General features: G+C 40.2%; 1 protein-coding gene across 1 annotated transcript in view; it reads right to left on the bottom strand.

Annotated features, from left to right (window-relative positions):
* slc24a3 (solute carrier family 24 member 3) overlaps positions 1-26,642 on the bottom strand; it is a 107,259-nt gene continuing 80,617 nt past the window's right edge. Inside the window, exons 3-17 of the mRNA XM_061689932.1 lie at positions 17,984-18,060; positions 14,153-14,227; positions 13,956-14,040; positions 13,278-13,381; positions 11,125-11,199; positions 9,786-9,811; positions 9,615-9,668; positions 9,387-9,514; positions 8,827-8,987; positions 7,144-7,366; positions 6,554-6,720; positions 5,345-5,459; positions 4,941-5,053; positions 3,304-3,369; positions 1-2,853 (exon numbers count right to left, since the gene is read on the bottom strand). Coding sequence (XP_061545916.1) covers positions 2,704-2,853; positions 3,304-3,369; positions 4,941-5,053; positions 5,345-5,459; positions 6,554-6,720; positions 7,144-7,366; positions 8,827-8,987; positions 9,387-9,514; positions 9,615-9,668; positions 9,786-9,811; positions 11,125-11,199; positions 13,278-13,381; positions 13,956-14,040; positions 14,153-14,227; positions 17,984-18,060 — 1,619 coding nt within the window. The 3' untranslated portion in view covers positions 1-2,703. The remainder of the gene's footprint in view (positions 2,854-3,303; positions 3,370-4,940; positions 5,054-5,344; positions 5,460-6,553; positions 6,721-7,143; positions 7,367-8,826; positions 8,988-9,386; positions 9,515-9,614; positions 9,669-9,785; positions 9,812-11,124; positions 11,200-13,277; positions 13,382-13,955; positions 14,041-14,152; positions 14,228-17,983; positions 18,061-26,642) is intronic.

The raw sequence follows: 26,642 nt of genomic DNA, 5'->3' as shown, positions 1-26,642 counted from the left end.
CAAATATACGTTAAGATGTACTGTAAATAATTTATTATATTGAACATGAATCTCCATGCGAGTAAACAAATAGCTTCGGAGGTCTCAGACACGTCAAAACAAAGGAGTACAAGGGTGACCTACATTCTATGAAAATATATTCAACAAATATACAGATCGAGACAAAAATATATACATTTACGCCTATTATATACATATAATACATCTGCAATATATCATCTATATGGGTATCACACATTTCTGAATCTCCATGACAGAATTTTGTTTAAAAACACGAGCATTGTGGTGGTTTGGTTTGTTTAAAACACGCGGTGTTCGGTATATATTGCAAATAGCAGCATCGACGAACCTCTACAAATGTATTGTATGGTAAAGTGCATGGTATAATATGTTCTGTTCTATAGGATAATCTAGACTGATAAAACTGATACAAATATTAGAAGATATATACGTACTGTATACACATATATATATATATATATATATATATATATATATATATATATATATATCCTTGTGTTATATTGTATATGAGGATGGTCGAAATCAAGCAGCCTCTTTTATTATCGCTCATATCTTCAGGGAAATTATGAGGGCAACTCTCAAGACGTGTTCCTAAAAGTCTGAATCGTTAACTCTGTGGGCGAAACATGGAATGTCTAATAATAATAAACTGGTGATTAAAAAAAAAAAAAAAAAATGCAATTCTTATCACCGGAATGGTAACGTTGTCATTTGATTGTGTAGTTGCAAAACGAATTTGTGTATTTCAGCAACAGCCCCTGTTTGAATTAATCCTGGTACAAAAAAAAATGATTTTAATTTTTTTTTTTTTTTTTTTTTTTTACATAAAAGACACCTAGCGGGTCTCTCTTATATTACTCTTATAAATGTCTTTCATATTTAAAGCGGGAGATTAACGTTTGTATGATCATAATTATTGCATTAGATATGTTCTTGGTCAAATTTAAACTCTGTTTTCCTGCCATAGCGCATACCCTCTCTGCCAGAAATAAATAAACGCACATTACCCACCAAAATAAAAATGAACAAACAAACAAAGAAAAAAAAGAAATTTAAATATAAATACCCTTTTAAAATAATTGTTTTAAAAAGGTTTCAATCAAAATGAAATAGAATGAGGAAAAACGAAAATGCCTTTTAAACGTAGAAGCAGAACAACAATATTTTAAGGATACTGTGCAAGAGTCGACAGGTTTTAACAGTTGTGGATGTCTTCGAGGAATACGTGCAAATTATTTTGCTGTTAAAGTCCTCAGGATTGTTCACCAACGTACGTTGTACATGCTCTAAAATCTAGTAACAATATTCATATAGAACAAACCTACCAAATCTGGACAAATCTAAACATTAGGCGATACAAAATACAAAGTTTCTTGGTGGAAGAAATGCCCTGATTACATTTTTTAAGCGGGACATCAATCTACCAAAGTAGCTAGTCAAATAAATGCCATCAGTGTTTTTGAATCTATTTAGTCAGCATCTTAAATGAGCGAAAAGCAGCAGCAAGTTATTTTCTCTACTTCGCTTCTACAGTATGTCGTACTACCTGATCACTCCTAATAAACACACTGGCAGCGCTCTACATTGAACACTTGCGACACATGAAACTGCTTCATCTTACAAGGAAACGCATCCTCATAATCCGCGCGGAGCATTTGGAGGACAACAAAGAGTCGCCGAGACCAAGAGGTCTTCCTCTGAAGCTAGTTTAGGCTCTACAGTGCAAAGTTCAATTTGTTCCTAACATCAACACACGTTGCATCTAAATCAAGTCATTAAAAAACATCAAAAGCAATTGTGCTTGTCAGTACACATCTGGAAAGAAGTGTTTCTCTCCTAAGAGTGGATTGCAGCGACCCTGGCACCATAAATAAACCTGTTGAGGGCTCTGTGACCTCCAGAGGAGAAATGTGCGTATGACACGAATAAATAATATATGAGCCATCTGGGGCTATTTACAGAAAACTATTTACAAAAGCTCTCCATAAAGCTATTAAATTCATTTTAAATACAAAACATAGGTACATCAGCGGTGACACTTTAAAAAATATGATTGGATAATAATGCCCTGGTATGTTTTGAATATATAGCGGAGTATGGATATAATAAATCCCATTGCTCAATACTTATGAATTCTGGACCTGTAATAATAAAACACGATCCAGGATATGTTCAGATAACGACAGTTGAGACATTGTCTCATCTGCAGAACAAATTTCGTCTTTCCGAGCAGATGCCAGTTTATCGACTTTGAATCAGATCAGTGCCGCAAGTGCTTAACTCCGCCCTTTCCACTCGTGTGACACGTTCCGTATCGAATTTTTTGCATCGACTTGGCGATATTGTCACAGGAGGAAAAAAAGAAACTTGTGGTTGTCGCTGCGGTTATCCTTGATGTCGTCCCGTGTGGGACACTGACAGTGCCTCATTTGCATCTCGCCTCCTTTTTATATGTACAGTATAAATAAAATGACATAAGAAATAATAAATAAAAGTTGTGATTTCCACTCAATAATCCAGGAGCGTGGCGGTTGTCTGCACGTAAATCTTTTGTTTCCCTAAGATTTGCAATTTAGGTTCTCATTCTGGTGTCGTACACCGGCATCTATTTCAAATTCAAATGCCACGTCGCAGCCAAAAGTGTGTGTGTGTGTGTGTGTGCGCGTGTGTGTGCGTGTCTCAGTCATCTCTGCAGGTGGGCAGGTTGACAAAGGTGAAAATGTTGTACTCGATGAGGCAAGAGAAACACAGGAAGACGGAGTAGAGGAGGAGACACATGAGACCGAGGCGTTTGTCCAGCGTCCACTTGTTGAGGTGAACTCCAATGACCTGAACACACAGACACGCGCATGTATCAATAATTCGTTAAAAAAAAAAAAAAATACTCTGATTGTTTTACTGAAAGGGTCAAAAACTGTGGCCAGACAATATTATGCCAAATCCCCCTTTTATAAAGCCTCGCCAGCTGTTTGGGTGTTCTCGTTTGGTCGTTTTCATATCATTCAATAAATAATGGTAAAGACACTTTTTTTTTTTTTTTTTTTTTTAAATTCAGCAGTTTCTATGCCACCATGATATTATATGAGTTCAATGTCTCCCGTGCTGAAACAGACCTGCTTGAAGTCCTAGTTTGGAAAAGTCATTGATGATTTAAAATTTCAGGCCATAACAGAAGAGAGATAAATACACAAATCAAATTATATTGAAATGATCCTGTTGCCTGCTTAGAAAACATGCTGCCTTTTGTGGAGGTGATGAGACGTTCAGATGCACACTCACTGTCAGAAACACAGACCCCAACAGAAGCCCGACAGAAAAAATCAGTCCTTTGCTGTATAATTTGATCTGCAAGAAAGTAAAGCATTTGAATTACTACGAGCAGAAAGAAACAATATGAAGATCACAATTGTCACACAATTATCAGCCGTGGCTCAAGTTAGAATTCATTGTGGGACATAACTAAAATCAAACATTAATAAGAGACAGTAAACATAACATAATAGTTTCATTATTTAACACTACACCAAAGTGCCACAACATTAGGACCACTTGCACAATCTAATGAGGTCCAAAACTACGGAAGCGTATTGCATTCACTTGGATTAAAAAAAAAAAAAAAAAAAACACTACTGTTTTTCTGAGTAATTTTTTTGAGGGCTGTGTTTTTTTGAATATTTTTTTCTGTTTTTCCGAGTATTTTTTTTTGAGGGCTTTGTTTTTTTGAATATTTTTTTCAGTTTTTCTGAGTCATTCTTTTGAAGGCTTTGTTTTTTTGAATATTTTTTTCAGTTTTTCTGAGTCATTCTTTTGAGGGCTTTGTTTTTTTGAATATTTTTTTCAGTTTTTCTGAGTAATTTTTTTGAGGGCTTTGTTTTTTTGAATATTTTTTTCTGACTATTTTCTTCTGTTTTTCGGACAAATCTTTTTCCGAGTTATCGGGACACATCGAACTCACGCGAGTCTTTGCGGACTCACTAATGGCCGATTACTGCCGGGCCGGGATTGTGGTACATACGCCGGCGAAACCGATTCCGGCGCCTCAGTTGCACACCATGCGGGTCCAGTATTTTCATCAGTCTCCTGATCGTCTCTTGAGTCACCACGTAGCCAGCCTGAATGCATTTTAAATGCATCATCTTGTATCCATGGAGCATACCATATCTGTCCAACTGATTCTGGACAAACATTGCTGTATCTAGCAGATCTGAGCGGGCTTTCCTCCTGAACAAACGCAAAGGCCGCAGGTGCCTGCGTAATGTCGACAAACTAATAACAATACCAACTATGTGACTCGAAGACAGGAGTGTCTCCCAGTGTCTTAAACCCATATCAAAATAAAACTTGATCAAACTAAATAAGCCGGTCATGTTGCTTACTACGGAGTCCGCAAAGAGTCACTTGCGGTTTCGCAGGTTCTCGCGTGAGTTGGATGTGTCCCGATAACTCAGAAAAAAAATCGTCAGAAAAACAGGTGGGAAAAAAAATTGTGATCCGATTAGTGATACGACTAAGAAATAAAGGGGACGCAGATAATTCTAACGTACGATGGAAAAATCACTTTTGTTATAATGCCCAGTTATTTCAAGGTACATACATTTCTGTGAATCGAATTGCTTGCTCTGCCAATTTCGGCGAGATTACCAGATAACTGTAGAAACGATCGTAAATCGGAGAGGGATCAGTTCAAAATAAAGACTGGTAGAGCCATGAAAGAAACAAACTGATTAGAACTTAGTTTGGCCTGCTTGTAATGGAAATAATTAAAAACAAAATAGGTCTTGTAAGTCTTGTAAAAATACAGCATCCGGAAAAGAAACACCATGTGGGGACTGCAGTTGAACCAAAAATAACTTTTGTTTGTTTAGTTTGTCTCATTTCTATTTTATTGTGGAACCCCATCATTGTCTGCTGCTTACGTCAGACCCGTAGTTAATAGCCAGTGTCTTCAGGGCCCAGGGGAGGCCGAGGCCCACCAAGATGTCAAACACATTACTACCGATGGAGTTGGACACCGCCATGTCTCCCATTCCTGCACAGAAGGAGCGGGAGAACGTTTTCAGGCAACGGAAAAACACAAGGGAGGAAATGGAAGTTACACAGAGAGCTCGGGCAGCTCGGCCAGCGCTTCAAAAGGTTAGAACGGTGTCGCCGCGGTCTGACCGATGTCCCCAAAAAAGGGTGACTTGACGAGACCACAAAAGTGAAGCGCAGTGATGGCGAGGGCGCACCTCTCCACAAGCTCAGACAAATACAACTGTTTAAATATTTGATACGCTGTGTGTGTGTGCGTGCGGCTATTTGTGTGTGGGAGACTGACTACCTTGTCTTGCCACTATGAGGCTGGCCATACAATCAGGGACGCTGGTCCCGGCTGCCAGGAAGGTGATGCCCATGATGACGTCGGGGATACCGAGGGTGAAGCCAATCACTGTAACCTGAGAGACAAATAATTACTGTTAATACCACTGGTAGACCAACTGTATGCGTTTACCTTAGGTGAATCTTCAATGGTAGAAAAAAACAAAACAAAAAACTATATAACTAGCCATCCATCCATTGTCCGTATCGCTTATCCTCACGAGGGTAGCGGGTGTGCTGGCGCCTATCTCAGCTGACTCCGGGCGAGAGGCGGGGTACACCCTGAACTGGTCACCGGCCAATCGCAGGGACAAGATCACGAGACAATGCAAATTTTGTAGTAATTGCATATGAATGTTTGAGAACGGACACTGAAATGCGGTGGAATTACTTTAATTGTTGAAATGTAGAACGTGAGACTTGAAGTTGGAATTTGTCTAAATTGATCCAGAAATGTGGAAGGAGCCAAATTAGGGGAAATCATTTTTTAAAAAAATATTTGAAATGAGAAGATTTTAGCCTACAAATATTTGAAAGCTTGAATGGTGTGAATACGTAGAAGGCAGAATAAAATGGCTTTGTTTGATTGCTCATTACTGTACCTGAATGGCTTTTATTCTTGTGGAAAAATGTGGTGTTGTGCGAAAACTGGGAATTTTTGGAATGAGAAAATGAGTGAATGAGTTTGTTGAATGGTTCAAATCAGTTGAGAAATGTGGACTAAAAAAATGGGTGAAAAATAATAATAAAAATAATAAAGCATTTTGGTATAGAATAACTTACGCCCTTCAGCATTCGCACAATAACACATGCATTGATTTATTATGTATATTTTTTAACATAAGTGCTATGATTAACCATTTATGGGATGAATGCTTCCTTCATTAGGGTCTCGGGTGAGCTGGAGCCCAGCTGACTTTGGGCGAGAGGCTGGGTACACCCTGGACTGGTCGCCAGCCTGCTACAGGGCACATATAGACAAACAGCCATTCGCACTCATATTCACACTTATGGACAATTTAGAGTCGCAGTAATCGTAATTGGTATTCGCCCATCCCTATTCCAAATGAATCTATATTAACTTTGATTTCAAAATGAATACCGTTTGTAAAAGATTCTCTCCGCACTAACTGCAAATGAGTTGGCTGGGTATGACTTTGAAAGCGCTCACCATCCAAACCATTATGTAGGAGAAGGCAGCAATCCACAGGGTTGAGGAGACAAAAGACAGCATGAACCAGGTTTCCCAGCGAGGTGTGGCGCAGTTGGGCACAGTGAAGTAGAGCAGCAGGCACAGCGGCCAAGCCAACAGCCACTTCAGTTTATTGCATACACCAGCTGCAATACACACACATTCACCAGTGAAAAACCATTATTGTCTGATGTACAGAACATCACAGCATAATCAATTATATCTGATAAAAATATGATTGACTCTTACATACTTTATTTGACGAGATCTTAAATTTCGGGTTGCAGTCACTGGGTTGCAATATGAGGATAGCATGAGCCAGCACAAAGTAACAAGTATAATAACTTCCACATTTGATCATTCACAATATGATTCCAAGCAAAATGGATTTTAAGAAGCAGCTCAACGATTTCATTTGAATAATTAAATGATTTCAATCGTCGAAGAAAGCAGGTATCGGATCCTACAAACTGCAAGATTCCACCAATTCCAGCTGATTTTAGTTGAAATGATGAAGCTGGGGTGGAACCTTTAGTTTGAGTAACACAAACAGGAATTCCTTCTGCTACCTGGACACTGGAAGGGTACAAAAGGTCCTTCCCCATCCTCCTCTTCTTCCTCCTCATCATTTTCATTATTCTCGTTGTCTTCGTTCTCCGTCTCATTTCCCGCCTCGTTGACACCCCGTTCTGCTCCAGACAGCCCGTTTTCGATGGCCCGTTTGCTCACTCCTTTCACTGGCCCATCTGAGTCACCATTGGTCAAACTCCGTGTGTTGATGAGACGTTGCCTCTGTACCACACATCATCTTCGTGTTATATATTGGAATGGCATGCTGTACTATCTCATGAAAAAAAGGGTGTGTATAACTTTTATAAATTAGTTACAAACTACGGGTTGTCCTCTGTTTCCGAAACGTAACCTGAATTAGTCGTTAAGTCGGACCGTGCTGTAGTCATTAACCTACGCTAACGCAATATTAAAGTCATAGTTTTAGTGAACACTTGTATGACAAACACTAGGCTATAACACCATCAAATGAAACACTACATGAAGCCTTATTCTTACAGTGCTGCGCAAATTAGTTACAGTCATTTCGTGCTGTTTGTTACCTCCCAACGTCGTACGTCGGACCGTCGTAAAACGAGTACTGTAATTTCTCATGTATAATGCGCACCCATGTATCATACGCACCCCCAAAGTTGATCTCAAAATTCTGGAAAACTCGTCTACCTATGTATAATGCATTTTTACAATGCATGATTTTGCATCTACCCATATGATCAAAACATTCAGCAAAGAATTAGTCTTAGGTTAAGCACTTTATTTGAACACGTAATGCTTTTTTAAATTTACCTGCTCTTATTTTGAAATTCACAGTCCTATTTTTATTTAGTAAATTAGAAAACACACAGTTGTGCTCATATATTTGATTACCCAGGCAGAATTTGTAAGAAGGGTACAATGCTTTAAAGAAAACACAAAGGAACAGGCGAAACACATTTAATTTTATTTTAGTGGGATTCAAATTAAACCAGGGTAAGTAAACTTATGAGCACAACTGTGCATATATGCAATCATACGTACCTCTGTCATATTGGAATGTAGTGTAGGCTACACCTTTTTCATAACCTCAAGGTGGCGGTGGCATACTAGAATGAAAGTGTAGGCAACACTTTTTTTTTTTTACAACCACAAGGTGGCGGTGTCATTTTGGAATGCAATGCTTTTTCATAATCACTAGATGACGGCATACATTTACACAATATGATTCCCCCCCCACCCCATTTACACCTATACCCATGTATAATGCGCAGTATTGACTTTTGACAATTTTCTTGGGGGGGGAGGGGGTAAATACGCATTATACACGAGAAATTACGGTACTCACTGTATGTAGTATGTTATCATTCATCTGCTAAGATTATGTACGCAAACTGCAAGGATTTTTCCTTTTTGCGTTGGGTTTACAATGAGCACCTTTTGGGGGGATCAGCATAACAACGTACCAATTCAACACCATTATTCTCTATCATGTCTCCACTCCACAAAAAACAACAACTGGTGATTCATGGAACAATCAACGAGGAAAAATATTGGTCAGAGCCTGCCAACAGCACCATATTACCTTGTAAAAAAGTTAAGTTTTCCCTCTGAGATATAGCCAGAGCAGTGTGTTACGCTATACTGTACGTATGCGGAACCAGCAGCAAACGTGATTGAATTCAAAAGGAGAGTATGTGTGTCCATACCTCAGTAATGAGCATTCGGGAGGCCATGGTGAGGCGGGTTCTCGGGGAGAAGTGGCTCGTGATCATGATTCTCATGCCGGCCTCTGAGAAGGACAGCTGGTGTGGGTACGCTGAAAGCAGCTCGTCAACCATCAGCACTGATGTCTTCCCGTGGTGGTTTGCTTTATGAAACACAAAAACACACACGCACACACACAGAGTGTGATTACAGTACAATATAGGCCCTATTATCACTATTCGCGGGAGTGCTCTGTCCCTATCCCTTGTGAGTACACGACTGTAAAGCTTAGATGGTTGGCACTGCCAACTTGGCAGTGCTAAGTTCGAGACAATTGAGGTGGTGTTGAGTCACATACAAGTTTGTTAGCAGTGCCGCACTTGTGTAAGGTGGATGTGTTGACACATGCAATAAGGAGTGTGTTTTGCACAGTGACAGCAGTGGACAGGGTCAGTAAAAACAAATACATGAGCCACCGTTATGAGTTTCCGTCCTGTAAATTTAAGAAATGTTACCTAACGCTGCAAGTTAAGAGCTCGAACTTTCATGAACTATATAATACCTTTTTTCAAGAGGACAGCAGATGCATCGGAGCCATCATCTAGCTCGCCGTTATTCGCGGCTCCATTTCTCAAACTGGATGTGTTCTTCTTCCTCCTCTCCAGAAAACGGACCACATGGGAGTTGAGTCTGGAGGAAACGAATCCATCACTTAAAACTGGACCATAAATACACTTCCAGATAACTTTAGATCCGTACAAACTTATAGGCTATTCGTTATTTAACTTACTTCATTATCACAATATAGACGAAATACATCAGAATCAACGTGAGTGCTTCCCACCTGAAAATCACAGTAAAGATCAAATTCATTATCCAACTTTTTTTTTTTTTTTTTCTGGACCTGTAAATGAAAGTCCAGTACTGAATTTTAATGACCAATTACATGAATGCCACTTACCAAACCACCTTTTCATCATATATGAACTACAATAAGGAAAGAAGGGGATATACTGTTAGGTCATTGAAACTTCTCATTTGTATGTGCAATATAAAAATGACAATGCAATACAATCCCTAGTCACAACATTAAGTACACTTACACTGTTTATTGAGTTTCAACACAACGACTAGGTTGCGACATTGTCTCATTCTGTTTCTGAAGTTATTCACTGATACCAGGGGTGTCCAAATGTTTTCCTCAGAGAGCCAAAGACTGAAAAATCAAATGATGCAAGGGCCACTTTGAAATTCTTCCACTTGAATGTATTAAACATGCTAAACTGAATCAATCAATCAATTACATATTGTCACTAAATTATAGTTAATATAAAAAACTGGAGGCGGCACAGTGCCGACTGGTTAGAGAGTCTGCCTCACAGTTCTGAGGACCGGGCTTCAATCCCCGGCCCGGCTTGTGTGGAGTTTGCATGTTCTCCCCGTGCCTGCGTGGGTTTTCTCCGGGCTCTACGGTTTCCTCCCACATCCCAAAAACATGCATTAATTGAAGACTCTAAATTGCCCGTAGGTGTGAATGTGAATGCGAATGGTTGTTTGTTTGTATGTGCCCTGCGATTGGCTGGCAGTTCAGGGTGTACCCCGCTTCCTGCCCGATGATAGCTGGGTTAGGCTCCAGCACTCCCGCGACCCTTGTGAGGATAAGCGGCTCAGAAAATGGATGGATGGATGGATGGATGGATGAAAAACTGGGGCAGTACAGTGGGAGACTGGTTAGCACATCTGCCTCACAGTTCTGAGGACTGGGGTTAAAATCCCGGCCCTGCCTGTGTGGAGTTTGCATGTTCTCTCCGTGCCTGCGTGGGTTTTCTCCGGGCACTCCGGTTTCCTCCAACATCCCATAAACATGCGTGGTAGGTTGATTGAAGACTCTAAACTGCCCGTAGGTGTGAATGTGAGTGCAAATGGATGGATGAAAAACTGCTACATCACAGCTTTCTGTTAAAGGTGATGAGGCAAATAGTTTAGTATTTTCGAAGACCCTGTATCCACCGAGAACAGTCCCCCCCCCCCCTGCATTGAACAGCAGCCAAATCCCATCTCCACATTCAGAATCAAAACAAGGGCAATCTGTAGTAAGATGACCGTTTTTAATATGATGTCGGACTGATGAATCGGACCTTGACATGGAGCACAAAGCGGAGGAAACCATTTGCAGGTGTACCTAATGTTGTGCTCTGTGAGTTTACAGGTAAACACTTTACCCAAAGCCCAATTTGAAGAGAACTCACAGTATAATGCAATGTTATAAGTGTGTCGTGTGATTTACAGTAATGAATTACCACAATAAGAGCAGAGATAGAAAGGGTGTAGTAGGTGGAATCTCTGAGCAGAGGCCAGCAGGACAGATGGATGGTCTGGAAAAAAAAAACAAAAAAAACAACAACAACTGAAAAGTATGTCAGAATATTCAACTTTACACACTCACACAGTAGTGTTGACGACGAATTCTGGAATACTTTCTGCTTACACACAACTGTATTTATTAGATAAATAATGATTCAGTATTGCATTATTAAAAATATTGATACAACTGATACATATTTAAAAAAAAGAAGAATAGTCTAGTTGAGTAACATGCTCTTTAAGGCACTGACAGTCCACTTCTAATGAGATAAAGCAGACTCTACGTTGCTCTTGCATAATATGTAATCTAAATAGGAAAAGCATTATTTCAAGTATGTTTCTCCGTTGCTCGTGGGATTAATGGGGCAGAGAGGGACAGGCAGGATTTTCTGACTTGTAACACGGAATGAGTCTGAGAGCACTTTTTTTGCCAGTCCTTGTGAGCTGTGATGAGCATTAATTGCAGAAAAGAATATATTCAAAGTTGCCTGTGGCATGAAAAAACAAATGGCATTCTTTTGAAGAATAGATACCAGTCTGTGAGGGTTTCTTTAGCCAGACCTTTTCTCCTTGACTTTATTGAGCTCAATTATCATTATGGTCACAGATAAAGGCTTTTCTTACTTCCTCCTGAAATTTGGGAGTGACCTTTCTATTCCCCTTGTCGTCCTTTTAACACTCCCTTCTCTGCTCTTGAACTGTCATCAGTGAGATAAATGTGATGTCTCAAAGCAGGCTTGATTGCCTTACCAATGAGGGTTCCTAATGAAAGAGACAGTATTTCACAGCGATTGAAATCAACTCTTTATTGTTTTTTGTCCTCAGAGGTTTTCGCCTTATCTTCAATTTAGCGATTTTGTTGTAAATGATTCCCTACAAATTGACAATTGTTATTGTCCTTAAATCGTAGAAACTAATACAAGTTTAATGATGTGGATGAAACATCCCTGTTTGGTGCAAAATGTACCAGGTACCAGGCACCCGCTGCCACGTTGGATGTAAATGATACAGCTGTTGTGGAAAATAGAACTGTTTATGCCGTGACGTTCCGTATTGTTTCTCTGTACACTGTCAAATCCAGATTTGTTTGCTCGTTTCCTGTGTGGAAATGTGTGAATTTTCCTTTGTGTTGCAGTCCCTGGGTGCCGGTCGGTGGGCGGAGTCTCCCGCATTGCAGCTGATTTGTCATCAGCAGTGTATTTAAGCATGGGAGGCGCAGGAGGAAAATGTAGAGAAATTGCGCATTGCTTGTTGCCGTTGCCTTGCCAGCTTTGTTACACTCGCCCATTCCGACTTCTTTTCCGTCCTGCCAGTAGCTGTTTTCGTCAGCTGTTTTTCAAGTAAGTGCTACAGTGTTTTTCTGTTCTTTTTCCTCTTCCTTGTGTGGTTAGAGTTTGTTCTCCTCGTTACCTTTTGTGTTTTCCCCCTGTGGCTTCCCGTCCAGCGTCCTTATTTAAGTGCCTGTTCGCGAGATGGTTTTCGCGTTGACTTAGTAGTTGTTAGTAGTTGTTTTTTCACGTTCGCATGCTACCTTTGTTGAATAAAGTCTGTAAACCTATAGATGGTCGATGTGTCTTTTTAAGCATCTTGCCTCCAATGAGGTGAATGGCTCATTGCCTGAGCCACTTGTGAAAATTATCCTTGGGTAAGGTGGACAAATATTTTCTGGATTCTTTGGTTGGTTTATATTAAAATGAATTACTTACACTTTTTGGGCATCTTCAAAAGGACTGTTTTTGTAAAAATAAAAGTAGAAACACTATGCACACTGGCAAAGTGCTTTTGCCCAATGCCAATTTTTGTACCTGATACATCAAGCTTTCTAAACAATCCTTTATAAGTGCTACACTAAATAGTTCCTGGATTACTCGACAACTGCGCTGAAACTTCAGAACAGTACGTCCCATCACTCCTAAATGCAAGCTTTTATATTATTTGACACAAATTCAAGCTTTTATATTATTTGATCGCCAGCAAGAGTGAATATAGGATTTGAACTTTAGTGGTGCTCAACCCCTAACTAAATCATTACACACACATAAAACAAAACTTAATGACATATATTACGACTACTAAAAATGCTCTTTACCTGCACAGCAAATATCCCACATGCTCCAATAATGCAGAGGATATTGAAGACAGCTGAGCCCACAATGGTGCCAACCCCAACATCCCCTTTAGTAATGAATACTCCTGCAAAGCAGATACACAACCACTGATTACTGTACATGAAGTTATGTTTTTCAACTTATGAGTTTCAACTACAGGGGGTCATTAGTTGTCATGCAGTTTTTGTTCCTTTTTTTTTTTGATTACTTATTTCCTGAATTTCTTGTTCATAGGTGCAGGAATATAAATTCTAAATGTTTAAAGAGGGTTCCTACTTTGGAGACCTGGAAACCCTTTTATGTAAATGTAACATCCATTCATCCATCAATTTCTGTACCGTTTATCCTCACTAGGGTGTGCTGGAGCCTATCCCAGCTATCTTCACTGTGAGGCAGTTGTGCTAACCAGTCGTCCAACGTGCCGCCTTAATTTAACATACAAGTTATAATTTGTACAGTAGTATGTGCTTGAAACCTTGCACTGAACAATTTGAAGTACGTGCAAAACACTTATTGTCTGTAGAGTCTTACACGGCTATATGTGTGTAATGTGTGAGGTAATAATCGCCGATGAACCGACTTTGATTGATTTAGGGATTTTTATGGGTACAATAAGAATCTTTATTGCTGCATCTGTTGTGTGTGCGTGTATTTGTCACCTATGACCGAAGTGAACAATTCAGGTGCTGAACTTCCTGCAGCCATGAAGGTCGCGCCTGCAACATCCTCACTAAGATGAAGACGCTAGTGAGACAAAAAAGGTGATATGAAAACTGAAAGACAAATCACCATGGTACATTTTTGTTAACAACATTTAAAAACTCATTAAATGCGGTGTTCAATGACTGTCAATTACCTCACATATCTTGTCTAGCGAGGGGACGAAGTAATCATCACACACAATGGCCAAGGCATAGAACATATAGATTGCCTGCAAACACACGCACACACAGACACACACTTGTGAACTTGTCATGACTTTAAATAACTTTACCATTCTGACACAACATTATGTGGCATTTTAGGCTGTATCTTAGTGTATTGAGGATATACAGTAGAAGGATACGTGTGGCAACTCACATGAAGCAACATTTCCTCTGAAGTTTTTATTAGATCAGTTTTCAAGGATCAGGTTAAAATCCAATATTCCTTCAACTGAAACCCAGTGGACACATTTACAGGAATCTTACAGCGCACTTCCTTTTGGGCAAATGGGGCTGCTGTGGCCACTAGGAACATATAACCCCTCCATATAACCCCTCCAAGGTCACGTGCAGCATGTCAGACCGTAGTAGAACCAGACCAGGCCTATAAACTGCCACTAAATGCGACAGAATGTGACAGAATTTGAAGGGTTTGTGAGATATGCATATATATGCGGTATGCATATGCTGCCCGTCCCACTATGAACCACTTCCATTCTTTTTGGACAGTTTAAAAATATGGCTTGGCATCCATGGCAATCACAGCCTGTCAAAGTTGCCTATCCTATTCCCCATGTTGTGTCACGCCCATTTCGTTTTGGTGATTGCCATGGCTGCCGGGAACACAATGCAAAGTTATCTTAAGTAGCTGCCAAAGCCGCATTTTGCTTGGCATGCTGGAACCCATCAGGTGCTTCAGGTGTCCCACAGGCCAAAAACGCCTGATCTTCTTCAGCTTGACGGCATTCCTCACCATTGGTGTCCACCAACTGGTTCGGGGATCAACAATGGAGGCACGTAACTTGGCCCCGTCGGATCCAATGTCCCTCGCTTCCCAGGGAAATGATCAAAGCTCTACCAGAGGTGAGAGCTGAAACAACTTCTGACCATACTCTGCTAGATGTTTCAGGCATTCCGTCATAATATTGTTTGGGTCTGACAGGCCTGACTGGCATCCTCCCCGACGATCGCAGCCATCACACCAACAGGTGGTTGTTGTTGTGGTTGTTGAAGTTTCATTCACTCAGTCTGGGTTGAGCCGACGTCTTAATTGGCCATGACGGCGTTCCAAACAAAAGCAGCCAAGCACAGTGAACTTGCGCTATTACACATGCGTTCAAGGAGCTGTCTTGACTTAATACTATCTGACTTTTTCAAAGCTATTGCAAAGTCTGTCCTAACTGATTTGCAGCACATAATCAATTGCTCACTTCAGACAGGCGTGTTTCCTAAAGCTCTTAAAGTAGCTGTCATAACACCTCTTCTAAAAAATAGAATCCTGGACGCTTCCATGTTAGCAAGCAATAAACCCATATCAAATCTCCTTTTCTTAGCCAAAATTGTTGAGAAAGTTATTTTTAATCAACTCAGCCATTTCTTGAACTTAAATGGACTTTTTGACAACTTTAATCAGATTTCTGAACTCATCATAGTACCGAATCTGCTGTTATCAAAGTGCTAAATGATATAAGGTTGAATACTGACTCGGGGAAAGGTGTCAATTCTGATCTTGTTGGATCTCAGTGGGGCTTTTGATACGGTAGATCATAATACAGGTTGAACAGGGTGGAAACGTGGATTGGACTAAATGGAACAGTCCTTAAATGGTTCAGGTCCTACCTGGAGGAAAGGAGTTATTTTGTAACCATTGGAGGTGTACAATCTCATCGAATGGCAATGACCTCTGGGGCCCCTCAAGGGTCAGTTCTTGAACACTTCCTGTTCAGCCTGTATATGCTGCCCTTGGGTCAAATTCTTCTGAACTTTGACTATCATAGCTATGCAGATGACACACAGTTATATCTAGCAGTGTCTCCAGATGACTACAGTTCAATTGAGGTGTTGTGTCACTATCTAAAACAGATTAATAACTTGATGAGCCAAAATTTCCAATCCAATTTCTTCCAATCCAAGAAAAGAGGATTGCTGTTAGTAAATACCTGGACTCACTCTCTTTAAAAACCAAAGACCAAGTCCTAAACATTGGTGTCCTGATAGATTCCGACCTGACTTTCAACAGTCATATCAAATCAATTACTAAAACTGCTTTCGATCATCTGAAGAACATATCCAGAGTGAAGGCTTGCATGTGCCAAGCAGACCAGGAGAAGTTCATCCATGCTTTTATCACAAGTAGACTTGACTCTTGTAATGGTCTTCTGACTGATCTCCCCCAAAAGAGCATTAAACAGCTGCACCTCATTCAGAATTCTGCAGCTCGGGTTCTGACTAGAACAGAGGTCAGAGCATATTACTCCAATTCTAAAGTCTCTACACTGGCTCTCACTCAGTTTTAGAATAGATTTTCAAGTTCTGCTACTGGTGCTTCTACTTCTACTGGTTTTCTTTGTTTTTAAATGCTTTTAATCATGTAAAGCACATTGAGTTACCTTGTGTATGAAATGCGCTACATAAATAAATTGGCTTCGCTTTGCTTTTCTCTCCGCCCATGTCTTGTATCCGTACAATAGGATGGTGCAGACCAGGATCTACTCCTTCCCTTCATTCTCAGGGAGCTCTCATAGCGGGACCACAGGCAAGCCTGTAGTCGTGCGCAGGCTGATCAGGCAAGGATGATCTCCGCAGTGCCTTGTCCGCTATCCACGAACGAGGAGCCGAGGTACTTGAGAAAGTTGCCGCCTTCCAGCGTCATGCTGTCAAGTATGATTACTGTTGTTGAGCTGTCGGTAATAAGTTCAACATGACCTTTGTTTTGGCGGTACTGATGCACAGGCCGGGCATTGTTGTCTGCCTGGCCGGGAACTAGGCTCTCTCCATCAAGCCCCTATCCCCCAGGCCTGGTTCCAGAGGAGGGTTCCAGGTGTCCCGCGTGTAGGCGAAGGATATCTAAGTCTAACATTTTCCCATCATCTTAAGGAGACATCAGAGGCATAGTTTGTCTGATCCCTCACCTAGGACCTGTTTGCCTTGGATGTCTACCAGGGGAATGAAACGCCAGGCAATTTAGCACAGAGGATGATTGGAAACCCCTCCATCTCAAGACTTGAGAAGGGGTCACTTGAACAGGTTATGGCGAATTTAACTTTGAACAAAACTATTTGGATTGTTATTGTGGGGAAAAAAGCTCAAGAAGATTTGTCTTATTACCTTTTGAAAAAGGTAATGCCTTGATTTTTACTGTATTTGTGGAGGTTAAATGTCATAAAAATGGTCGCTAAATAATAAAATGAAGCTTGCGGCAACACAGAAATGAATTGATTTGATTTGAATCTTAAATAGTCTGTGAGTGTGTCCTCCCATCATACATACAGTAAGCCTACAATAAGTTTCACCACGTAGCACAATGACTTTGTGCTCACTATGTTTGATTTCATTGAAGGGAGATACAATTGAAATGGTCTTCTCCTGTAGAGAGAAGCAGTACTCTCACTGAAACACATCTACATGCTTTAATTATTCCCTTTTATAGGTCACATCATGTATGTACATATTCATAGCATTGTTATGCAACTACACACTCATGAGACGTGAGCACTCGCTCTTTATTAAAAACCCTTCTCTTATGTATTACGAATTAAGATGAAGCCCTTGGAAGTAGGGAATGGTTGAACTGATTTCTAGAGAATAGGCTGTTTTGTAATAATCTTTGAAACTTGAATACATAGTGTTTTTTGTTTTTTTTTAAATAAATGATATACTGTATACAAAGCAAAAAAAAAAACTTGAACTACTTAGTTGTAGATCAGAGGTGGACACTACTATTTTACTGTGTGCAGCGACTGTACAGTTCAAAAGACACTCACACAGAGGACATGCAGTCCCACGGCTCCATCAATGCGCTCCTGGTTTGTGAAGTAATCTCTTGGGAACTCGTGAATGGCTGCAGACAAAATAGAACACAATGAATCAACGGAGGGGAATAAGCCAATTATTATCAACTGAGAGATGATATCCATACCGTCATACAAAATAGCTCATCAGCACAGCAACCATAAAACAAATAAATGAGAACCAATTAACAAGCACTGATCAAAGTCTTATCAATGAAAGGAGGCCAGGGTCTTTCTCTGTGAGCATGAAGTGCACTGTATCTGGTCTATCTCTATTACAAGCTCTTTAGTGAGGATATTACGGAACTATATATACAAGATCAGAAGTAAAAAATGCAATTGAAATAAAGATGTACATTTTCAAAGTGTAACTCAAGATTTTTAGGTGGTTAGGTATCATACTGTTTGGATACCACAACATGGCAAGTGAGAGAGTGGAAAACACACCAACAGCCTTCCAATTGAGACAAATGCTTCCCAACTGAGCCCAGCTGAACAAGGTTTTATGAAATGGTCGTACTCTCCCATTATGTAATTAATTTTCAATTAGGAATGAACTTGGGAAGACTGATTGGGATGCTGAATTTATATCTGCCAAATCAGTTGATGATTAAATTAAATGAGCATATTCAAATGTGTGTTTTATCTTACTGTACGTGCCTTTTTTTTTTACTATAAGCTAGAGCAAGTATAGTTGGTCCATCCATCCATCCATCCATCCATCCATCATCCATCCATCCATTTTCTTCACCGCTTATCCTCACTTGGGTCGCGGGCTGCTGGAGCCTATCCCAGCTATCTTCGAGCGGGAGGCGGGGTACATCAGTCGCCCACCGTGCCACCCCAAAAAAGGTCTATAATTGAAAATTGAAAATTATAGTTGTGTGAGTTTACCTTGTGCAGCAAGTAAAGTTCTGGAATCTATTGTCGCTGATGCCCTAGAAACTTTCCTTGAGAATAATCAGTTATTAGCAAATAGCACTGATTCTGCAAATGTAGATCGACTGTTTCTCAGCTTCTATGCACGCTGAATGACTGGAGCAATGCTATTGATAGTAGTGCATGCTTTGATCCATTCCACTTGGATATCCGTAAAGCATTTTGACAGTGTGTCTCACGTTAAACTGCTGCATATGCTTGAATCGTATGGTATTGCTGGTAAACTGCTTGAATGGTTTCACGCATATTTGTTTGGGCAGAAATAGTTTGTGACAATTGGAAATACAAATTTTGAACTTACTAAGGTCACATCTGGAGTGCCTCAAAGGTCCGTACTTGGCCCTAAGCTCTTTCTTACTATACTATACTATACTATACTATACTATACTATATCAATGATTTAGAGACAATGCTGCAGTTTCTTTGTGTTCAGCTCTTTCCAGATGATGCCAAACTTCCTGGTTATTTTAGTCTTTTTTTTTTTTTTTTTTTTTTTTGGGATGATTTCTGCGGTTTGATTCAGTTTGATTTCGATGCAGTTTACCAGAGGTCTAGAAATAAGAAGTTGGAAATAGCAGCCGGAAAATGTTTTGTTGTGCATTATGGTTATGCTAACTCAAAGAGATTTTTAAGTAGGCGGAATTACAGTTAGTTTGAATGATATTCTGTAGTTCGACTGTGGTATTGTAAAACGTGATATAGAATTAACAGAGAGATTAACATGTAAACGTTTATTTACATGTAGATTGGCAGGCTTTTCTGATTACTCTTGTAACGGACATTTAGTCAAACTGAGCTCCCTAACTCATTTTGGGATTGTCTTCAATCTTGTAATGGTGTACAAAATTATTTATGGCCTAGTGGATATGAACTTTCAATTATTCTTTAAATATGCATTGTCGGATTGAACGAGGGGTCACAACCTAAAACTCCAGAATACAAAATGTACTGTATTTATGTGTTGATTGTTTGATATTGTGTCATTGTGTGCAATGTTTGCTGTTGCTGACCGGCTAACAATAAATTCAAACTCAATAAACTCATCCATAAAACACCTGTAAATTGTAATTCTTAAGTCTGGGATGATGTTACAGTAAATGAATACCACAATCACATCTTAAGGGTCTTCCTGGCAAAGACGTACTGTGTGTGACTCTTTTTTTTATTTTTTGTATTTTTTTTTACATGCATTATACATATATTTTTATGTGGTTCTCATTTTGGCACAAAATAATGAAATACTAATCACAAGTAGTTCATTAGTAACTAATACTTCTACAGTATGCTTGGCTTCTTCCCCAGCTGTTCACTCACCTTAATCATTATTTATTGAATGTCCTCAATGAGTAGTTAAATGCATTATGTCAACATTCCTAGAGTCTTTTGCCCCAGGCACTCGCCAATAATTGCATTGCTTCTTTTTGATGAGCCTGATGGTGGGATTTGCCAACTAGCTCAGCAAAGGTAAATAACACTTCAAGGATACTTCAACAAGTGCTTGCTATTCTCGCCTGCGTATCATTTGTTTCCCTTCCGAATGCATTGTTTATTGTTGCAACAACCAATACCAATCTTAGGGATTACAAACATTTACATACAGTATACTGTAAATGTGGTGAACACACAGTATAATGTACGTGGTCAGCGTGAAATATACATTCCTTTTTAATCGGGTCATGACCTAACAGACACAATGAATTGTCTGTCTGATATCAGCTGCCAATCAGGACGAAATATGCCACATGGTCCTCATGCACATTTCCTATTACATGCATACAAGCAGGTGAGTTACAAGTAGCTCCAGCCAAGCATGACCCACCCTGTGTGTGTATGTTTGTGTGTGTATTTGGGATTTGCTTGCCTAACTCCACTGTGTGTCTACTTAACTTGCTGTATGTTGGTGTCTGTGAGTGTGTGTTTGTTTATGAGCTTGTGTAACATGATAGCAACCAAATGTGCAGTGACATTCTCTCTCTCAGCATAACCAAGATCTCGTGAGTCAGGCGATGGCACCTGCAGCCTGCCTTGTGTGGCCAGAACACAGGCCTGTCTCTTCATAGAAGGTGGCATCGGCAAAGATGACAGAACAAGATGAGGGTGGCAGTTAAGTGACAAACAAAAAAGAAAATGAATAAAATCATATGAAAAAGCTACGGAAATATTGAAAAAATGCAAAGTTATAGAAATATAGAATTCTACGACTAGGAGATTTCACAGAAATCTAAAATGTGTTCCATACTACAGTCTGCAGGTTATTTTGTATACAGCACAATAAGGGTGGACTTGAATGTAAAATCCCAAAGTAATCACCCATTGGTGGTTAAGGTTGTATCAAACTGCATTTCTTAGGGACATTTAATGAGCTGGATCAAAATGGTTTCCTGTGCATGCTATGACATGTTCTGTATCTTCCGTTTTATTTATTTTTTTAGCTAATTTTGCCCCAATATTTCACCACAGTTTACTTGAATAGATTAAAGACCACTTTGCAGAACACAAAATGTTAACAATTTCAAAATGGCATTTTGGAGGTAACAGCCAAAATTTGAGAATTACTCATAAAGGGAGTAGATGCAAATACATTTTCGATTGGTAGAGATTTTTATGATTCACGTAATGCAAGAAAGATATGTGATGACTTTTGACATGTTCAGAAAGGTATATGCAAAGGTGCTATAAATGTAACATTCTTGATTTTCCCACTGTGGCGGTTGTCTGTACTCTATAGTGACTGTGATTCTGGTTTAATAAATTGTTTTTTCAGTTATAGTTTTACTGTGTGACTATTGGAATATCGAGCTAATGTTACTACTTTTACATTGAGACCAGCAAACAAGAAAATAAGGCTACAGAGGTTGCTCCATGAAAGGAGCGAATGATTCCTAAAACTTCTCCTCAGTATGATGACGTGCAGTTGTACACTGCTGAAAATTACAGAAAAACAAATAAGGAAAATCTTATTTTCATGGATCAAGCACGTGTTGGAAATTTCGCTGTTCAGCTCCTTGTTGGAGAACACCATATTGAGCAAAATGTACTAAACCAATAAACCAAGATTCACTCACTTTAAACTTTAAACTAAGAACTTAGTTTCTACAACTTCTATTACATGTCAAAGTGAATGGGCTACCAGTTTGAGAAACACTTCTGAAATGAATTCAATAAATAAAAATAAATAAAACGGTTCAGGGTATACCCCGCCTCCCGCAGGAAGCTAGCTGGTATAGCTAGTGAAGATAAGCGGTAAAAACAATGGATGGCTGGAAAAATAAATAAAACATATACAAATCATAATAAATAAATTTGGTCACATGAACTTAATTTCATGTTATATTAGTAATTAAATATACAGTGTTCCCTCGTTTTTCACCGTTAATGAGGACCAGAACCCCCCGCGAAAGGTGAAAAACCGCTAAGTATGATTTGCCCCCCCCCAGGAATTTTCGTGTATGTGGGTACCAGAATGTTTAAAATGTGTAAACAGTATTCATACGTTACATGTTTGAGACAAACATTACAACAGTACACGTATTTACTTAAATCTTTAATTATAAAACCTTATACAGTAAGTAACATTCCTCAACATTGCCTTCTGAGAGAGGCGAAGAGGCTCGCGTTGGTGGCGGAGGAGAGGCTCTCACTTGACTCGTAGAGGCTTCAGGTTCCCTCGGAGACTCTTCTGCTGGAGGCGCGGATGGTGTAGCTGGGGTTTTACTTTGGAGAAAAACATGGTGATGGGTAGTTGTTGTCTTTGTTTTTTCTTTTGCTTCAAAATCCCCCTGTACAAGGACATAACCCCGTCTCTTATTACACGGAGTTACCGCACGTTTCGCTTCCTTATTGAAGCAGTTTGGCGGATGTTTGCTGCCTCTTTCTTGAAGTACCGCACTGTAGATTCATTCGCGCTATAGTGGCGTACCACAGATGTATAACCTCTGTCTTCTTTGATCAAATCTAACAGTTTACACTTTTTAGCTGATGGTCATCATCTTTTTCTTCCTCTTGGGAACCCCGGAGGAAGGTTTCGCAGGGGCACAGCGCTTCGGCGACATTGTAAGGGCTTGCTTAACTAATCCAAAAAATTATCGCTTAAACAAAAAAAGTTATTGCGAACACAACAGCGTGGACGAGACTGGCGAGAAGGGAAGGGAAGATGCTGAGTGAGGCTGTGATAATGCGCAGCCAATCAGCTCACGGGATAAATCCACTCGTGTTCTCATTGGTCGATGTCTCGCCGGGAACCAATCACGTGCCTTGTATAAGTGCCCGTACAGTACAGGCATGTACAAAGCCTCTGAGTCAACTCATCTCTTTGTTTGGCATGCAGGGAAACCTTCTCTCGCGTCTTTCCGCAATATGGCTGCCGATATGGCTGTATTATTTATTTATTAATTTTTTAAATAAATATTTTGGAAAAACCCGCGAAGCACTGAAGCCGCAAAACACGAAGAGCGAAGTGGCGAGGGAACACTGTATTCATCTATGTGAAGAATGGTCATTTTAATGATTTATCACAATATTAATCAATATCCATCCATTTTCTGAGCCGCTTCTCCTCACTAGGGTCGCGGGCGTGCTGGAACCTATCCCAGCTGTCATCGGGCAGGAGGCGGGGTACACCCTGAACTGGTTGCCAGCCAATCGCAGGGCACATACAAACAAACAACCATTCGCACTCTCAGTCATGCCTACGGGCAATTTAGAGTCTCCAATTAATGCATGTTTTTGGGATGTGGGAGGAAACCGGAGTCGGAAAACCCACGCAGGCACGGGGAGAACATGCAAACTCCACACAGGCGGGGACGGGGATTGAACCCGAGTCCTCAGAACTGCGAGGCTGACGCTCTAACCAGTCGGCCACCGTGCCGCCTAATATCAATATGAAACTCTTTATTTCATTTACAATTTCAAATGATGGTCACTGATGGTGTAGTGGTACACTCGCCTGACTTTGGTGCAGGCAGCGTGGGTTCAGTTCCCACTCATTGACAGTGTGAATGTGAGTGCGAATGTGCCCTGTGACTGACTGGCGACCAGTTCAGGATGTAGTCCCCCTTTCGCCCGAAGTCAGCTGAGATAGGCTCCAGCGTCCCGCGACCCTAACCAGGATAAGCGGTGTTGAAAATGGACGGACGGATTTCAAATGATCACTTCTACAACATTCTCATGCAGCCCTATGAGGGGCACAAGCCAGTGCAAACTGTAGGCCGGTCCCAAGCCCAGATAAATGCAGAAGAGTTGTGTCAGGAAGGGTATCCGGCTTAAAACTTTGCCAAACAAATATGAGCGTTCATCGGTCGTGCCCCGGGTTAAGATAAGCTACCGTGGGTCGAAGATGAAGGAGAGGTGGAAAGTGAGTTCTTAGGCAGAAGAGAAGAGGAGAGCACCGAGCCTAGAACTGAATATGGAGACTTTGAATGTTGGGACTATGACAGGAAAAGTTTGGGAGTTGGTTGGCATGATGATTAGGAGAAAAGCTGATATATTGTGTGTCCAGGTGAGCAGGTGGAAAGGCAGTCAGGCTAGAAGATTAGGGGCAGGTTTCAAATTATTTTACCATGATGTAGATGGGAAGAAAAATGGAGTCGGGGTTATTTTAAAAGAAGAGTTAGCTAAGAATGTCTTGGAGGCGAAAAGAGTATCAGCTCGAGTGATGCGACTGAAACTTGAAATTGAGGATGTTATGTGTAATGTGATTAGTGGCTATGCCCCACAGGTAGGAAGTGACCAAGAGGCGAAAGAGAAATTCTGGAAGGAGCTCGACGAAGTAGTTTTGAGCATCCCAGACAGAGAGAGAGTCGTGATTGGTGCAGATTGTAATGGACATGTTGGTGAAGGAAACAGGGGTGATGAAGAAATGATGGGTAAGTACGGCATCCAGGAAAGGAACTTGGAGGGACAGATGGTGGTAGAGTTTGCAAAAAGGATGCAAATGGCTGTCGTGAACACTTTCTTCCAGAAGAGGCAGGAAAATATGGTGACCTACAAGAGCGGAGGTAGAAGCATGCAGGTGGATTACATCTTGTGCAGATGATGTAGTCTGAAGGAAGTTACTGACTCTCAGGTAGTGGTAGGGGAGAGTGTGGCTGCCCAGCATAGGATGGTGGTGTGTGAAATGATTCTGGTGGTGGGGAGGAAGATTAAGAAGACAAAGGCAGAGCAGAGAACCATGTGGTGGAAGCTGAGAAAGGAAGAATGTTGTGCGGCTTTTCGGGAAGCTGAATTAAATGATCGAACTGTGCATAATGTTACAGTGGCCTAATTGACTTCTTTTTTTTTTTTAAATCCAGTACAGTATATTAGTAAGTAGAGTTCAGTTGTATTTAACTTTTAAGCACAATTCACAACTATTTATTTTCACATTTATTTCGGAATGATTTTTACTTAACTTTTATGTGCAATACATTTTAATTGAATCACTATTAAAGAACCGTTCCCCCCTCCTTTATTTAAGTGCAATGTTAATGTTCAAAGTATGCGTACTGTTACAGCCGCGTACCACAAGATTAAGTATATTTTTTAGGGAAAAAAAAAGAAAAACTGCCTAATTTTTTGCTGAACACTACCTACTACAGGCCTACAATTTTACTATTTTAACTTTGGTCATTATGATAGTACTTGGAGACGTAAGTATTTTTTGAGGTGGTACTTGGTGCAAAACGTTTAAGAAACACTGTAGTACAGTGTTTCAGCATCTTCGTGTAGGCCCACACATATCTTGAAAATAAAAAAGTAAATAAGAAATAGACCGGCCTTAAGACTCCGACAAATAAACAACAGTTGATGTTCATGCTGACAGAGCTCTATTGCTGGATAGTTCATTATTGTATGGTACTTAACATGAGATTTATTTTCTACTTGAAGAGTTCATCAAAAAAATAGCAGCATGGATTTTTTTTTGTAATAGTGCACCGGCTGTTGTTTGTGGACAAAGGCTGTTTTTCTTACTTTAAAGAAGTCATTGTGGTTAGCACATGGCTCAAACAAGCCAATTGTAAAAAATAAATAAATCAAGGTACACTAGGTACCAAATAAGAGACACGGAATGACTTGATTGATAGAATTGAATAATCTCAATATCAAGAATCAATCCTTTATATGAATAGTTGGAAGTTGCAGCCCTACTGTGAACTGATGCTGAAATCTAGCATGTGGGGGTGAAGTCAGCTGCCAAATCCCTGAGCTTCATGAGATCAACGTGGATTGACCCAAGCAGAGACGGACGGCTTGTCACTTCAGGGGCAGAAACAACAGTCAGCCCCCCCCCCTTGCATAATACCACAAGCATTACGTAAGAGCTGTGCGGCACTGATACAAACAAAGACAGAAAGAGAGAAGAATCTGACAAATCCTATACATCATTAAAGGTGTAATTGGGAGACCTCAGTCTTTTAAGAGCAGCGGAGAAAAACACTCTTCATGCAAAAGACAGATGGTGTTTCCTCCCTCTATAATAAGCACATTGTAGCATCTGTTGTGACACAAATACGCATTCACATACTCATGCATGCACACGCACACACATTGTAAACACAATGAACTGTCTCTACTTAAAAACCCTCCAAAACATTTACATTTCTCATATTAAAATGACTTTAGAAGTTTTCTGAAATTTTAATTTAGAAATAAAGTGTAGAACATGCACAAAATGATTTGCTCTTTGTTATGTCAATACATCCTAGAGGTCCACTCG

The sequence above is a fragment of the Phycodurus eques genome, chromosome 11 (assembly GCF_024500275.1).
Source record: "Phycodurus eques isolate BA_2022a chromosome 11, UOR_Pequ_1.1, whole genome shotgun sequence".
Classification (NCBI taxonomy): Eukaryota; Metazoa; Chordata; class Actinopteri; order Syngnathiformes; family Syngnathidae; genus Phycodurus; species Phycodurus eques.
This window is presented reverse-complemented; position numbering and strand designations above follow the sequence as displayed.